At 40.3% G+C, this 15,954-nt stretch overlaps 1 protein-coding gene across 3 annotated transcripts in view; it reads right to left on the reverse strand.

Annotated features, from left to right (window-relative positions):
• The window catches only part of LOC139144572 (ras-related protein Rab-4B), an 83,104-nt gene that overhangs the window by 48,033 nt on the left and 19,117 nt on the right, over positions 1-15,954 (reverse strand). For all 3 annotated transcript variants that reach the window (XM_070715294.1, XM_070715295.1, XM_070715296.1), the window contains exons 3-4: positions 1,604-1,718; positions 760-822 (exon numbers count right to left, since the gene is read on the reverse strand). In XM_070715294.1, the coding sequence (XP_070571395.1) occupies positions 760-822; positions 1,604-1,718 (178 nt within the window). The remainder of the gene's footprint in view (positions 1-759; positions 823-1,603; positions 1,719-15,954) is intronic.

Raw genomic sequence — 15,954 nt, forward strand, 5'->3', positions numbered from 1 at the left:
AATCAGATGAAAATGAACTAATTCAGCTTATACGATAACCTCACATTAGTACACCAAATGTGAGCTGAAAACTGAATAAACTTCCCAAAAATACAAACATGCAAACTTCATCCAAGTTTACACAAACCTAATTTAGAATACCTAAAGGAACCTGCATACCAAGTTTCAACCAAATCTGACTTGCGGTTGCAGAGTTTTAGCAATCAGCAGGATATTTCCTTTTTTCCCCCTTCATTTTCATATGTTTGAAACTGACATGTTCATTTAAACAAATTCACATCTCCAACCCTGAATGCACCAGTACAACAAATACTACTTAAAAATGGTAGCTGCTGCGATTGAGTAGTTTTTGATACATACATACATGCATGCATACATACATACATACATACATACATACATACATACATACATACATACATACATGTAAATAAGATGCAAATGAGACTGATTCATCTTATAAAATAAGCTCTCTTTGATACACCAAATGAGAGCTAAAAAATGACAAAAATCAAAAAATACAAACATACAAATTTTCCCCAAATTTGAAGACATCTACCGGTATAACAAATGTTACCTAAAGGAAACTGCATACCAACTTTCAAGATAATCTGACTTATGGTTACAGAGTTTTAGCAATTTCCAGAATTTCCCCTTTTTTCCACTCATTTGCATATTTTTGACACTGACATGTTCATTTGAACAAAATCATGCACCTGTACACCAGAAGTATATTTCATGGCCCCTAACACTACTTACCTGGTTATATCATACACAAGTAATGCTCCTGCTGCTCCTCTGTAATAGCTCCTTGTAACTGACCTAAAAGACAAATAAATATTGATATGATGATGAAATCCAGCAGGGATTTTATGAATGAAGTTAAATATCAGTAAATGCACTTGAGTTGAGCACATATTTGGTGATCAGGTTACCAATACTACATTTAATGTTATGAATTTTGGAAGATAATGATCTCTAACCGTCACATTTATAAAACACCTGTGAAATCAAATACAGTGCATGATCATTATTGAGGCTGTGCGTATGACTGGAACTTGTGAACTTGCGAACACCTTAATTGACATCATGGTGAACATAACAGTGTGTAATATATGACCTCACTAACACCACATCTCCATTTGTTACTGATCGTCCCTACTTGTCAGAATTGATAATGAGATAATCTGTATATGAAATTTTGCGACAAAAACATTTATATTTTCAAAAACACATATTTCCTGCAAAGTAGCTAACAAGAGACAGACAGACATACATTCCTCTGGTTATGAAATTACACCCAGCCCTTGTTTTTTACAGTTTGACATGTAAGCATATCAATTTAATGTTCTACATACCCATGGCATGTGTCAGAGTATGCCCAACCTGAAATGTACTTTCTTGAAAACAAGAACTCTACTTGTTTCTCATTGAAATTTATCATGTTGTTAAATGCAAGTTTCCAAAATGTAGCACATGAGAAAATAGAGCATTGACGATGTTTGTGGAGTTTAACTGGTCGGCATTTTAACACATCCTTGTAAATTCTATCGTTGATTTTGGTGACTGTCTTTTTGATAATTTAATAATCTTTAATTCTTACCTAAATCTTTCTTGTCCAGCTGTATCCCAGATTTGTAATTTGACTGATTTACCACCAACATTCACAACTTTGGATCCAAACTCTACTCCAATTGTGTGATTTGACTCTTGTTTAACTGTTTAAAATTCAAAACATCAAAGTCAAATTGTATGAATATAAATGAATTTCACCAGCAAACATGACAGTTATTTTAACTGGTTGGTAAATGGGTGTAGTAAACACTAAATGTCAACACTTGTTGGTGGACTGATTGCATTAGGACCATTATAATAACAGATGGCTGCATAGTTTAATTAACACGTATGCGTCCAATCATGCACAAGTCTTTGAAACACAGCAGCATTAAAGGGGGGACCCACCGGCCCATTGACTCAGTCAAAGACATGAGTTTAATGGACCAGATGAGCTTCTTGAAGGCAACAGACAACTTAACTTAACCTCTCAACTTATAAACACAAACTGATATATTCAGGCTGGCATCCATGCCCCATGTTCCTAGGACTGGACTTTTTTCCCGAGTAAGTTTGATTTCAGATATGTGTAAAGCTAGAAAAAGGTGATATTTCAGTGAATTTTGAGCGGATTTCTGGTCGTGGGAGTCCCTAATAACCAAGCTGTCGATGAGTGTTGGCAATTTGTAAGTAGGATGGAAACTTTTTGAAATATCGTTGAATAAACTTGCGCAAAGGGTGATTGCGGCGGATTTGGACGTTAGTCTATGAAATATCCCATGTAGCTGTGGTGGCGGGGTTAAAATCGTAAAAGTCAAAACCAGCCCGTGAAAGGCAGGAATCCCGTCTGAAAACACCACAGCTATGGACCCACAGCTAGAACGGCGGCTACAGCATCCCCAACATCACCAGCTGCCATGTCACCTCCTCCAGTGGTTGTGTCATCTGCCACTATGCCACCTCCTAAAAAATTGTCTGCAGGGTGTGATACGAAGACAGTGCCTAAGATTATCAGTCAGAGATGATATTAGATGGGGTTACAGGGAGATAGCCAAATGATGATGATTTGATGGTTGAGGAGAGGGATGTTTCAGAGGTTGATGAGGACACAGCAGAGGATGACGATGTCTATGAGAGAGAATATGCCGGTGGTAGCACCGATGATGAGGATGACATAACTACAGTGTTGGTGGAGGACGACACCTTACCAGACTGACATATGTCAGATGTATGTAAATGATGCTTGCAGAGACCAAGTTTGAGCATGAACGTGGCTCTACTATGCTGTGCTGCGCGATTTCGGTCGGGCTGACATCACGCATGATGACGTGATTTATCATGTGAAAAGTTGTCCGTGGTTGGTCAGATTCGCTAAATGACCCAGGTCACGCAGGTCAAAGTGTTGGCAGCAAGACCTGATCGGCGGTTATACTCAGCACGTATCAGCCAGCTTCCAGGTTACTGTCATGTTTCTTTGCTAAACTTTGGGCGAAATTTCACAGAAAACGGTATCCAGACATTGATAAATTGGTAGTAAATTGAACGAGTATACTTGCCGAAACATTCAACATACCATTAGTTCTCGGCCACCAGGAAGAAATAACGTCAAACCATGGGGAACTGTACGTGCAGTTCACTTGCTCGCAAACGTACAACATCATTCCAAACCAATCACTATTTGGTAAGTAATCATTTTAGAACTTTGATATTCCCTAAAGCAGGGCTCGAAATTAACTTTTTTCCCTGATAGTCCCATTGGACTACCATTTTCTGACGATGGTAGCCCAGTGACAAGGTCTGGTTGCCCATGCATGAATGAAGACTTCTTTGTAAAGGATATTTTATTTATATCTTGACAGTGAAGATTTATTTTGCATGATTCTATCCAGGAAGTGAATTTCCAGTCATTTGACATCAATACCTGCAGATCATAGCCTTAGGATAACGGTAACGCCTCAAAGTTTGAAGACCTATTCACACATATGCAGAGCTTAAGTAATATCCAAATTTTGATGTTTGCCATGACAACGACTTTTCACTCAGCATGTGCAAACATAACATGGCTTAAACTAGATTGGTTATGAATGTCAGGATGACAACTTGGTACAGTCATGTTCCTAATACTTTCGTGGCAATTTTGGCTATGTTTACCCACCATAATTAGTACACTATCATGGCATAATCTTGTACACTTCGGAAAGCATAATTTGTGGATGGCCCGACAGCTTTTTCTTTGCAGTGTGAATAATTTTGTGTTTATTATACTTTGTGATTGATACATTATTGTAATTTAATAACTATAAAAATAAATTTTCTTGGCCATCATTTCCGCGCCTGTCATTCAAGTACATCAGTTCAGATCATGATATTTCATTTCACTAGTACAGAAATTTGCGAGAAATTTGCGAGAAATGAACACTTTCTCGCTGTATTGCGAGAAGTAAGCGAGAAAAACTACTTCTTGCAATCAAGCTGCCGAGGAACTGTGCATTCTCGCATGCATCTGCGAGAAACTGAATTCTCGCAATCAATCAGCGAGAACTATGTTTTCTCGTTCTGCATCTGCGAGAAATTGTGAAATTTTTGTGAAATGCTTACACAGAAGAATACAATTTCTCGCAGATTCAAAGCGAGAAAACAAATTTCTCGCTGACTGATTGCGAGAATTCAGTTTCTCGCAGATGCTGGGCAAGAAAACACAGTTCTCGCCGCTGTTTGCGAGAAAATTAAATTCTCGCTAAGTTATTGCGAAAGTTATGTATTCTCGCTTACTTCTAACAAAAAGCGAGAAAGTGTCCATTTCTCGTAATTTCTCGCAAATTTCTGTACTATTATTTAAAGTTTGTCGCAACAAATTTGACTACACATTCGTCATTTAATTTGCATAACAAAGTCATAGTTTGGCCTTTCTGTGTCCAGCTTGGTTAACTGTATGAGCGTCGGTCATCTCACAGCAATCAACATCATGTCGCCCACTGTCCAGGGTTTGGTAGTCCATGTGGGCTACCATTTCATAGGTTTTGGTAGCCCCAGGGAAAAATTGGTAGTCTGTGGATGCGGGACTACTGCTTATTTCAAGCCTTATATTGAGAACGTGTAGTCAATTCAACAGCCGTCAGGAAAATTGCCGATTTTTGATTGCCAATATCATGTAACGGTTTAATCCAGGGGGATGGAATTACATGGAGTCGGCCCAACGGTAAAATCGCCTGGGCCAAGTCTCCAATTATTGATCGTCATGTAATAGTTCAGTCTTTGCTAGTCTGGCTTGAATGTCTATTTTCAAATCGATAGGCATTTGACTGACTCCTGGCTTTGTGATGTCAATTCTTGCTGGATTTGATGTACGATTGCTCAACTTCAGTGCTTGTATACCATACTTTAAAACTGCATGGAGCTAGAAAGGAACTTTAATAGTTTCACATTTCAGCAACTTGTGTTTCTCAATCTTCTGTCATTTCAGAGTTCGTCTGTGACTGGTATTAATGCCTCATGTAGAAGGATGAAAAAGCGATCACATTTAGGACGTGGTAGCATTGTTCTGTTTCAGTGAGTAAACAGAACTTAGAAACATGTATGTTGTGGAGTTGATTTTATATCAATGTACACTATTATTTCCCGTGGTCCATCCCTTTGCAAACATGATTCGCCTTTAATCAAATGCATAAAAAATATGCTGCTTATTGTATAGTTTATAATGTCTTTTAGTACATAGAGAATGATCTCTATTTGTTCGAGGCATGCAGATGTTATTTATCTTTATTCCATACAACAGAATAACAATTTTTGAACTTGTAGAAAGCTGGAATTATTTTAACAAAGAAGAACTTCGATGTAATGCTGAGATAAACATCTCACAATTTCTCAAACGTCAGTTGTTCATGACAGTAACTTGGACTAGTTTTGACATAACATCGTACTAGTGTCCTAAAGGTTGTAGACTTTTTCCTTAGTTGTATTCAATCACAGTCTCTCTGTAGAGGGACTTTGATTTAATGCAATTTTTACAATTTTCACAAGGAACGTAAAGTGTATATCTCACCTATTTTGTTTGTCTGATCTTAATCAAATCAAATAAAACCATATTCGTTATTTTAAAAACCCATAACGTTCTCGTGGTAACTTTGTCTAAAATAGTGAATTTCACTGTCAAAGTGGTGGAAAATCCATCCTGTCTGGAAACGTTTGAGTTCATTTCCGTGACGTATTGATCACGTGGCGTGGTCAGATGTGAGAGCAATCCCCTGAGAGCATTGGGCACCAACTTCGAGAAGATCTCAGATAGTTCGCTATGATGAATAGATGCGCGGTTTTGGACCGCAAAAACATAAACCTGGATGGTTTTAGTCTATATATGTGCCGTCAATTTGTTGTGGACCTAGAAACATTTCCATGAGAGCATGGCAGAGTTGTGTGTGCCAGCAGTCGACCCCACACCAAGTCAACCGCTGTGTACTGTACAGGCATAGTATGCCTGGACATGGAGCCGACCCACCCAGGATATTCTATGAATGAGACTCAACTTCAACTACCTTTTATATGACACTGACAGTACAATGCAATGCCCGTACGTTAGCCCAAAGCGCTAGCATTGAAACACAGTGGCGTGACACACGGTAAAGGATGGCGGACAAGATAGATTTGTCTCCGCATTGCCACTGGTTCGAAAATAAATATTTGTGGAATCTTGGGCCGTTATTTTGTTGGTTTCCATAACTAGCAGTGGTCTTTGGTATTGAGATATCGACTTGTTCAAGTAAATCATAATGAGGGGCTAGTTTCGTGAGTGACGGACAGACGTGGCTGAGCAGTGTACACCCGGAGTGTACAATCACACGATCAACATTACTGCTTGTTCGAAAATCAACATTTTAGAGACTGGGACTATTAATTTGTAGGTTTTTATAAAGAGTAGTTGTCTGTTTACAGTGATTAGTAGGCTAATTTTCTGACGGGCATCGATAGGAGCCGACAGCGACGGGCAGTGAAATTATATTGACCAGCGCGGATTTTCACCCTCTGTTTTGGCTTCAAGGGCTCAGTGTCGACCTTTTCTTATTCTATTCATATGCAAATATGGTTGTCACTACTTCCAGTGGCGGGGAATAAAGTTTGCTATATTCTTATAAATCAAAATATTTTTAATCAAAACAGTCGCTCTCACAAATAAAGCCATTGTTGTGTACGGTTACGCTGTTGTAAGTAATTCTCAAAGTGGACAGTTTGCGCTTCAGCCAGTGTGCTATAATAGCCCCATGCACGTACACATACAATTGTCTGTTCATGGCTAGATGATCTTGGGCGATGAAATGTTTGAAGTGTTATCTGGTTATCACAGATTTTGCTGCCTCTACAGTATTTGTTTTTGATTGGCCTTTTCTTTTGATTGATGTCAAGACATAATCATGTGCCATAAGTTTAAGCAAAAATATGCATGATATAAATTCACATGGATGCGGGGCCGTGCCCTTGCCTTGTTTTGTCTCATTTTTAATTGGCCATTGGTATATGATTCCTTTCAAAACTTAATCACGTGCTATCAGGATAAACAAATTGCGTGAATGTGTAATGAGATAAACAAGGCTGGCCATGCAGTACAGTCACAACATGCTTTGCTTGAGCGGTGATTTAGAACAGTCTGTCTAGACTGTTTTAGGAATAAGAAATGCATATGAAATTATGTGTAACTGTAGATTTATTTGGATTATCTTCTGGGCTTTTGAACATTTAATTTACCTTCTTGCTTAAATCATGATCTACAACCTAAGGCGAGACTAAATTAGTGCAAACTAATCAGCGTTTCCATTACTATTTCAAAACTTGCGTACAATTTTACGCAACTGGGTTTTTATTTGCGTTAAATGTATCAAAATGCCTACGGTAGGAATCGGTATCTGAAGTGAGTTGGGCAGCTTTTCTGTAGAACTTGGGGGAGGGGTGGAATTTCCTCTAATGCGCATGCTCTATTAACAAAAAACAATAACCTGGGGGGCTTTAAGGTATATGTAGCTGAACGCTTGCAATGCCGTGATGCATGTCCCGTATATGATCGTTGAGCTTTCATGTTCAAAGAAAATACTTTCTGACTACTAAATTAGTGTTTCCAAAGGGCCAACAAAAAGCAGATACTGGTCAAAGTCCAGTGAGATTCTCAAGAATGCAACCCGACAGAGTCTAAATTGTCACTCGTAAACACTTTCCAAATAACGTGCGATGCAATGACCATTAACTGTATTGTGTTACCAACAACTTAGACTCAATCGATTCTCGATTTTTTTTGCATCTGTCGTGTTATTGTCTGTACAGAACTGATTGACATGATGCTTTGTGATGATGAAATACAATGTTACATAAAGAGTTGTGGTCCGCTAAAGTCTAAATGTTGCAATATCATGTCACTTGCAAGCAGGTGCATACGTTCTGTTTTTGTCCTGCATTGAACCAATGCAGTGTGGGCCAAGTACATCCGTGTCATGGGGCGGCATTTCTCAATGCATATTAGTTTACGCAGTCATGATTTCAGTACAATTTTGCGTAATATACGCAGGATTTTGCGTTAACGGAAACACTGACTAATGCTAATGCTATTTTTTCAACGGTAATTGAAGACTGAGCAAATGTTATATTGTCCGCACACTTACGGTTTATGTTACTCTAGGTCTAACTGTGTAAAGCAACCATGGTGCACTCGAGGCGTGAGACTGCACTTCCGTGCTCCCCCTCTCTCTCTCTCTCTCTCTCTCTCTCTCTCTCTCTCTCTCTCAAGAAAAAAATCTATGCTAACGAAAACGCAGAGAAGGTGGCGGAGATGCAAGTCGCAGGGACGTACGAGCACGCCTTGTCATTAGTGATCAATCGGAAACAGCCATATAGACATTGGAGGGGATTCTTGTTCGGTGGGATGGGACGACATTACACTCAGGCGACTGCCTCTCCCAGGCATGGTTCCTTTTATTTATTTAAAAAAATGAGTTCGTGATAAGGTAGTACAGGTCGTTCCCTTTATGGAGGATGTTTTGGCCCTTTATCGCAACTATCAACTGGAGATATGCGCGCATCGTAACCCTCGGACCAGTCAAATAAAAACGGCGCACACAAATACCTTTATATCATTTCTTGACAATTTTTTTCTTAGAGCTCTGTCGATTTTCTTCTTTGTCCCAGGGTATCCACTGGAACAGATTAACCCTTTTCCTGCCAAGTCGGTGAAAATCCGCTTGAAATTCGGTGTAGCCAGAATCTAAGTACTGGTGACCGTTATTCTCACAACCCGGTGGAAATCGGACCCTTTTTGGGTACCCCCTTTCCTGCCAAGTCGACGGCACTACGTTTTGCTATCCCCTATGCGTTTAGGGGTCATCCGAGGACAGGTTTCTGACAAGGAACGCCTTTTCCCCTCGAAATGGTTCGCAGGGAGTCGATAGACAGGGAAAGGTGCAGAAACCTGTCCGCCAGTCCCCCACACCCGAGGGGGGCTGGGTTTTTTTTACCGCTTTTTAGCGGACTTGGCAGGATAGCATGGTGACGTTTTCTGGCGGAGTTGGACGTACTTGGCTGCCTGGCACAATAGAGATTGCTGCCGAACTTGACCAACTCGGCAATGCTAATCTAGAAGGCTACCTCTTGCAAACGCCTTGGCAGATATGCCGATGGTGCGAGACGAAAGTCACTTATTCAGTTGTGCGTGACTGAAAATGAGAACGTATTTTTGACGGGACGGCTCGACTTGTTCCTCCGATGGAACGGATATGAACGACTCGGAAATACCATTACAAACTGGTGTCCGACGTACTAAGCTGGGCTTCAGCTCTGCAAGTTCAAGCCAGGCAACGTCCTTCACCGCCTTGGCCGTGCCATTCAATGGACGTAGCTTTGGATTTTTATTTATTCCATCGTCCGAAGTATTGGCTCTGGTTTGCAGGCAAACGTATCCTCTTGCCGACGCATTGGTAACTACGTACGGTATGCTGTTTGCGTACAGAGAATTCAAAAGGGGACATAAGGTCAATGCTAGTCTGCTACGGGGATACCGCCTGCATTTAGCAGGGACTGCTTTTCTTATGCAAACCAGCTAGCAGTACAATATGGCTGCCAGGCATGTGGACACGTCGATGGCTAGAACAGTGGAAGCATATTGCGTTGCACCCGTGCATCGCAAAAGTGAACTGAAGACTTGGGTGTAGTGACTGGTTATCACTGGTTAGCTGCAGCCCAAGCCATGTCGGTACAAACCCGTACCTGACTGAGGACCACTCGATTAAGTCAGTAATGAACGGTAACACTCGTAAACCAACTCCCAACTGAGCTGGCTAAACTACGTGGAGCTGTGCTTCAATGGCTCAGCCATGTCGTTAATACAACGGCAAAAACGTAGTTTTTGTGCTACACTGCCAAGTCGTTGAAGGTACGTATTCAATTGACCCTACCTGGGGAAACAGGACAGGTTTGCCGGTGCTGCTGCACCCCTAGCACGACCCTGAGGGTCTCTGACTAACAGACGAGTGAGGTGATGTTTGTGCCTAGCGGACGTGCGTAATACTGAAGGAGTTTATTTCCGAAAAAATAAACATGAAACGGCAATAAAATGACGCACTCCCAGGGGCAAACAAAGCCGGTGACCTCAATTTTTTTCTGCAGCAACCCTTGAGCTCCTTCCCTGTCTACGGGCATGTAGAAATTATCGAAGTCTAACACGTATAAGTACGGCTAAAACAACCCTGAAAATGGGCGATTTCTGCCAAAATGCCTGCAGGATAACATGCAGGAGAGCCAATCTTTTGCAGGCACATATTATGGGGCGTTTTTCTACTGACTTGGCAGGATAACGGACAAGGGCGCTTGGCAGGAAAAGGGTTAAACAAATAAAAATTATGCCTCAGTAATCTAGTATGTAGCACCTTGAATCCCTGTTGAATCCCAGATCTGGCGCAGATTCGAAGGAAGCGGACACAAATGCATGATCACTGCATGCACAACACCAATCTGCCAGTACAGTACATGGCAGGTATCATTCTGCCCCAGGCGCTGCACTTTTCACTCAAATTTTAAATAATCCTGGGTCTTTGGAAATTAAGTAACAAAATACCATCACTGGGAACTTTGAGCACCATAACGCAATATATCGGTTCGGCATGGGTATATTTTTATACAAGATAGTCTTCCAAATTCTATGAACGTCTACGTATCTCAGTTAGGCTTCGCGGTACTGCATTCCTTCGGTTGCATCATTTCCGTATTTGCGAGCTCGCCCAAAGAGCACTTACAGTCTTTTTGCGGGATCGGGCTGTGATTGGTTAAAAAGTGCTTATTTCATGGTTAACAATACGGTTTTCAGCAATAACGAATTTATTTCACGTATTATTTATACTTAAGGCTGCTAATGCAATGAAGATAGGTTGGTTATGTCATAGGCCCTTTACGATAAGTCGTGGGCTGAACTTCGAAAAGCCGAAAAAAGTTGAACGAGTTGGGCTAGAGGTACACGCCCACCCGTAACTTTTACTTGCCTTTTATCTTGACAAATGGGGCGATGTGCAATGCAAGGCAGTGACATATTAAAGCTAACTTCAAGACCCAAAGAGTGATTACGTCTGTTGTATGGGCATGTCATAGGCCCTGGTAGAGTTGACTTTTCAGATCCTCAGATTCAGATCCTCAGATCCTCAGATTCAGATCCTCAGATATCAGATCTCAGATCCTATAACTTCAGACGCAGATTTGAATTTACAAGCCTTTTAAAATACCCGTATTAACAGTATGATTACAATATTTAAAATAATAATTTGAATATGTGTACAAGACAGGTATGAAAACACAAAAAAATGTCTACATAAACGTTTTCGCTCAACAACTTTCAACGAACATGGGTTTACAATTACAGATTAGCTAACTTGCTTCTTCCGACCCCGGTTTCCGACCCCTGAATTCTGATTTAGCCCATAGGGGATAGCCTATGTGTCCGTCCCCAGGGGTGGGTAGGTGTTTTGTTGTATTGCTAATAAAGGTTTATTCTACCAAACTTTGGTGTTTTGGTCTTGCACTGCCCTTGACAATCTTGCGTAAACGTTTTATCAGCATGCTGCATCTATCTGACCAGTTTGATTGCCTAATTCGCAAAAGCAAGCAAGGTGGTAATTTAATCTTTTATCTGATGAGTTATGTGCCTAATTTGCCAAAGTAAGCAAGGGTAAATTACTAATCTGTGGACGCTGTCACCAGATTATCACCGGATTAACTTTGACAAAGTCAACAACGAGCGCACCAACAAGGTATCTTCAGAATACCTGCTGGTGCGCTCGTTGTTGACTTAGGCCCTTTAAGTAATAAATAAGTAATAAATTAGTGTTTTCTTCATCCTACATCAGGTTTTATCTTTTTTGCACTTACATGTGAGCTAGTTTGCTGGTACGGTAACTTTGATGAGGTGTTTGATTTATCTAACACTGTAACAGACTGCATCAAGGTGATAAGGATCTCCAACTAGTGGTGTTGAATTGTTGTTAGCCATTGATGAGAGCTAGAAATAAATTTATTTTTGTGTGCACAGGTAAAATATGACTTAATATGTAGTATGGTGAATGAGTAGTGTCAACTTTAAGCTGTTATATGTCTGCGAGTGATCTGCTCTGAGCTGTTGTATGTAAATAGGTGGGCTATGTCTGCAGGTCAAAAGTTGTGGGCTGCATTTGACTAATTTTGAGCAGGCATGTGCATGCTAGTAATCTACTGTGAGTTGCCAATGAACTGCATATCATGTCCCATGAGCTGCTATTCAGTCCGGGTCATTTCCAAATTGGTGACACTATACCATTATTTTCCCTTTCATTAGCCAATCAGTAGCCAGTGCGCCATCAGTAAAAATTGTATTTCCTGGCAACCTCCACATGCGTCCTTCGTTACGTACGCCATACTGTGTCGAACTCTCGCACCGTATTCTGTCATAATGTCGAACAGTTATGAGGCCACTCTGTCAAAACACATTTCAAAATTGCGTACCATTTTTATTCTGGCTTAGATAACCAAACTCTATATATCGTTGTGATTCCTGGACTCTGGACTGAAGTCCTGCGAAATATAAATCGTGTACCTACACAGATCGTTCAGAAAACCCCATTTGTATCGGAGATGGCAGCGATCACAAATTCTACCGTATGTCGAACAGTTGTGTGGCAACTCTGTCAACACATTTTCAAAATCGCGTAGGACAACTACAAAACAGGTTCATTTTAAAGCTCTGACATCACTCTTCCTTCTTGCAAAACGCCATACGCGTACCTACACAAATAACCTTTATAACAGTATTTCTAATAGAGATGACGAACATCCACAAAATGATTCTCGGTACTTGAGCGAAATCGATAAACTGGGGTAGAAATGAATTCAATATTTCAAATATTTCTTCACTCATCGGACTCGTTGTTGGACATGACCTTCTGCAGAACATGTGGATTATGTTGACAGTCGAAATTCGTCGAAATTCACAAGACAGAGGCTTAATAAGCGGCCCAAAACTGCCGATCACACTTGGTGGGTAATTTGTGCCCAGCATGACCTGTACTTTATTAATTATGTAATCTGGTCGATGATTGGCTAAAAGCCGGAATACATTATCATAATGAGTCACCAATTTTGGAAATGACCCGGACTGTTATTTGCAGCTCAAAGCTAATTATATGTGCACAAAATCAGACAAGTTGAAGACATCTGCAAGTGGTCTGAAATAGCCAGTTGTGCAGATCTGCAACAGCCTCCAGGCAGCTAATTAATGTAGACGTGTCGACGAAAATATCGCTGAGAAGTGAAAGCCTTATTTCGAGACGGATTGAAACTACAGGAAACTGATACCAACTGCCTTAATGTTACTCGTAAGAAATCATACGGTAAGAATCCAGGGGTTGTGTTGGTAACTTTGGAGTCCATGGAACAGAAACGAGCTATTTTCCAAGCCAAGCGATCCTTACGTAAGTCCATTGACTACAAATCCGTGTATATTGAGAATGACGTTTCTGATATACCCGTCAAATCCATGCATATTTCCGCAGTATATTACGAGCCATTGGTGACGACCATAAATTAAAATGGAAATACGGTAGAGTGGTACACGACGATAGAAAAGAGACAGAATAGCAGATAGACCAGTCGAGTATCAATATTGGTTGTTGGAATGTAAACGGTGTGGTCGAAGTCTGACGTTTCTTCCGAATATCGAGAACTTGTGCTGAAGAAGATGAATTTAGATATTATTTGTGTTTGTGAAACATTTCTGCGGGACGATGAAACTCTCAAAATGAATGATTACACCTTTTTTCGTCAGAATAGGAAATTTATTTCAAGGCGAGCCATACGCGGCTCTGGTGGAGTGGGTATATTTATTCATAGTCGTCTTCCCAGAATGTACAAAGTGTCCATACAAGACAACAACATGGAAGGTATTCTTTGGTTAACGTTAAAAGATAAATATTCTGATCGTTCGTTCACAATATGTTGCTGTTATCTGCAACCTCAGCATTCTCCAAGAGGAGATGTTGGCAACGATTTTTTCGATTACTTATCCCAACAATTACTTATGCATGAAAGTGAACGCTTTGATTACCATATTCTGTGTGGTGATTTCAATGTCAGGTGTGGTCAGCTGCAAGACTACATACCAGAGTTACATGATATTCCACCGAGGGCAGTAATCGACAATGTGAAAAATACCTTTGGAGAGCTGCTTATTGATTTTTGTAAAGACAATAATATGTGTATGTTAAATGGGCGTAATGCTGACCATAACAATGATGGGTTCACATCAGTTTCAATTAGAGGTTCAGCAGTAGTTGATTATTGTTTAGTACCCGCCGATGAACTGAACACCTTTAAAAACTTCCAGGTTTGGTCAAATGCTCGTATCTGTAATGAACTTGGTATTTTTCCCACTGGAAGTATTCCTGATCATTGCTTACTGACTTGGAGTGTTCATAATGCTGATGACTTCCATGTACGTTCACGTGATCTCCAAACGACGAACTCGACTACTAAACGTCGGATGTATCAATTAAAATACATCCCACCTGGGTTATGTGCAGTTCAGACACTCGAAGTAAAATTCAGACGTTCACTGAAAATCTAGAAAAAGCCAACTTACAACAAGAAGACATCGATTCTACTTATGATGAAATATGTAAGCTTTTCAAAGACGAAATGGATGTTCATTTAGAGTTCAAGGATGTTTCACTACGTACAACAAAAAAGCATAAAAGGAACAAACCATGGTGGTCACCGTTACTCACTGATCTCTGGAAATTAACATGTCGAAAAGAAAAGCTGTGGAACAAGTGCAAAGGTCCATCCAGATTGAAATCGAGATTAAAAGATTCTTTTGCGGAAGCAAGGCGCACATTTGATTCGGAAATAAGGAAAGCTAAACGTTGGTATGGTAAAATGCAACAACGAAAACTATTAGACATAGACAACGGGGACGTGATTTCTGGAAAGATTTCAATAATATTTTCTGCGCACATACGCCTAAGGAGCCAATACCTATTGAAATTATAGATGACGATAAAGCGCATACAGAATTGGACATTGTATTAAACAGGTGGAGAAAAGACTTTGCAAGTCTTTTTAGTACTACTGACCCTGTATCTGCTGATAATGCCGAGGAATTTCGTTTTGACGAGGGCCATCTGCACACGATTATGAACAAACTGAAAGAATTCGATGCTGAAGTTGATCAGTTATCTCCTCCAGACATGCCTATACTAGACCAGACAGAGTTAAATCAACCAATCACGATTACTGAGACTGAAAAAGCCATTATGAAAACTAAATCTGGCAAGGCGTGTGGGTTGGATAAAATACATTATGAAATTCTGAAGAACAAAGTTTCCATTGAATTGATGCATCGTCTACTTGTGACGTGTTTTGATACTGGTTTAGTACCGACAAGTTGGCGTCAAGGTCTTATCTGCCCAATACCGAAGAGTGGAAACAAAGATAGACGTGTTCCGTTGAATTACAGAGGTATTACTCTGATATCGTGTATATGTAAAGTTTTCACATCGATTCTCAATAACCCGTCTGCTTAATTGGTTAGAGAAATACGGCAAGCTAGTTGACGAGCAGAATGGTTTCAGAAAACTTCGTTCTTGTTTAGACCATATATTTGTTCTGTATTCTATTATTGAAAACAGAATGAGTAAGAACCAGCCTACATTTGCTAGCTTTGTTGACATGCGAAAGGCATTTGATCGTGTTGAGAGGAATTGTCTATGGTACAATTATATGAAAGTGGAGTAAATGGCAAATTTCTCAATGTGCTGCGTTCCTTGTACACTAACGTAATGTGCAAGGTCCAAGTAAATCAGTTTACCACAGAAAGTTTTCCTGTTGATATTGGTGTCAAACAAGGCGACAGCC

Source organism: Ptychodera flava, chromosome 11 (genome assembly GCF_041260155.1).
Source record: "Ptychodera flava strain L36383 chromosome 11, AS_Pfla_20210202, whole genome shotgun sequence".
In the NCBI taxonomy this organism is placed as follows: Eukaryota; Metazoa; Hemichordata; class Enteropneusta; family Ptychoderidae; genus Ptychodera; species Ptychodera flava.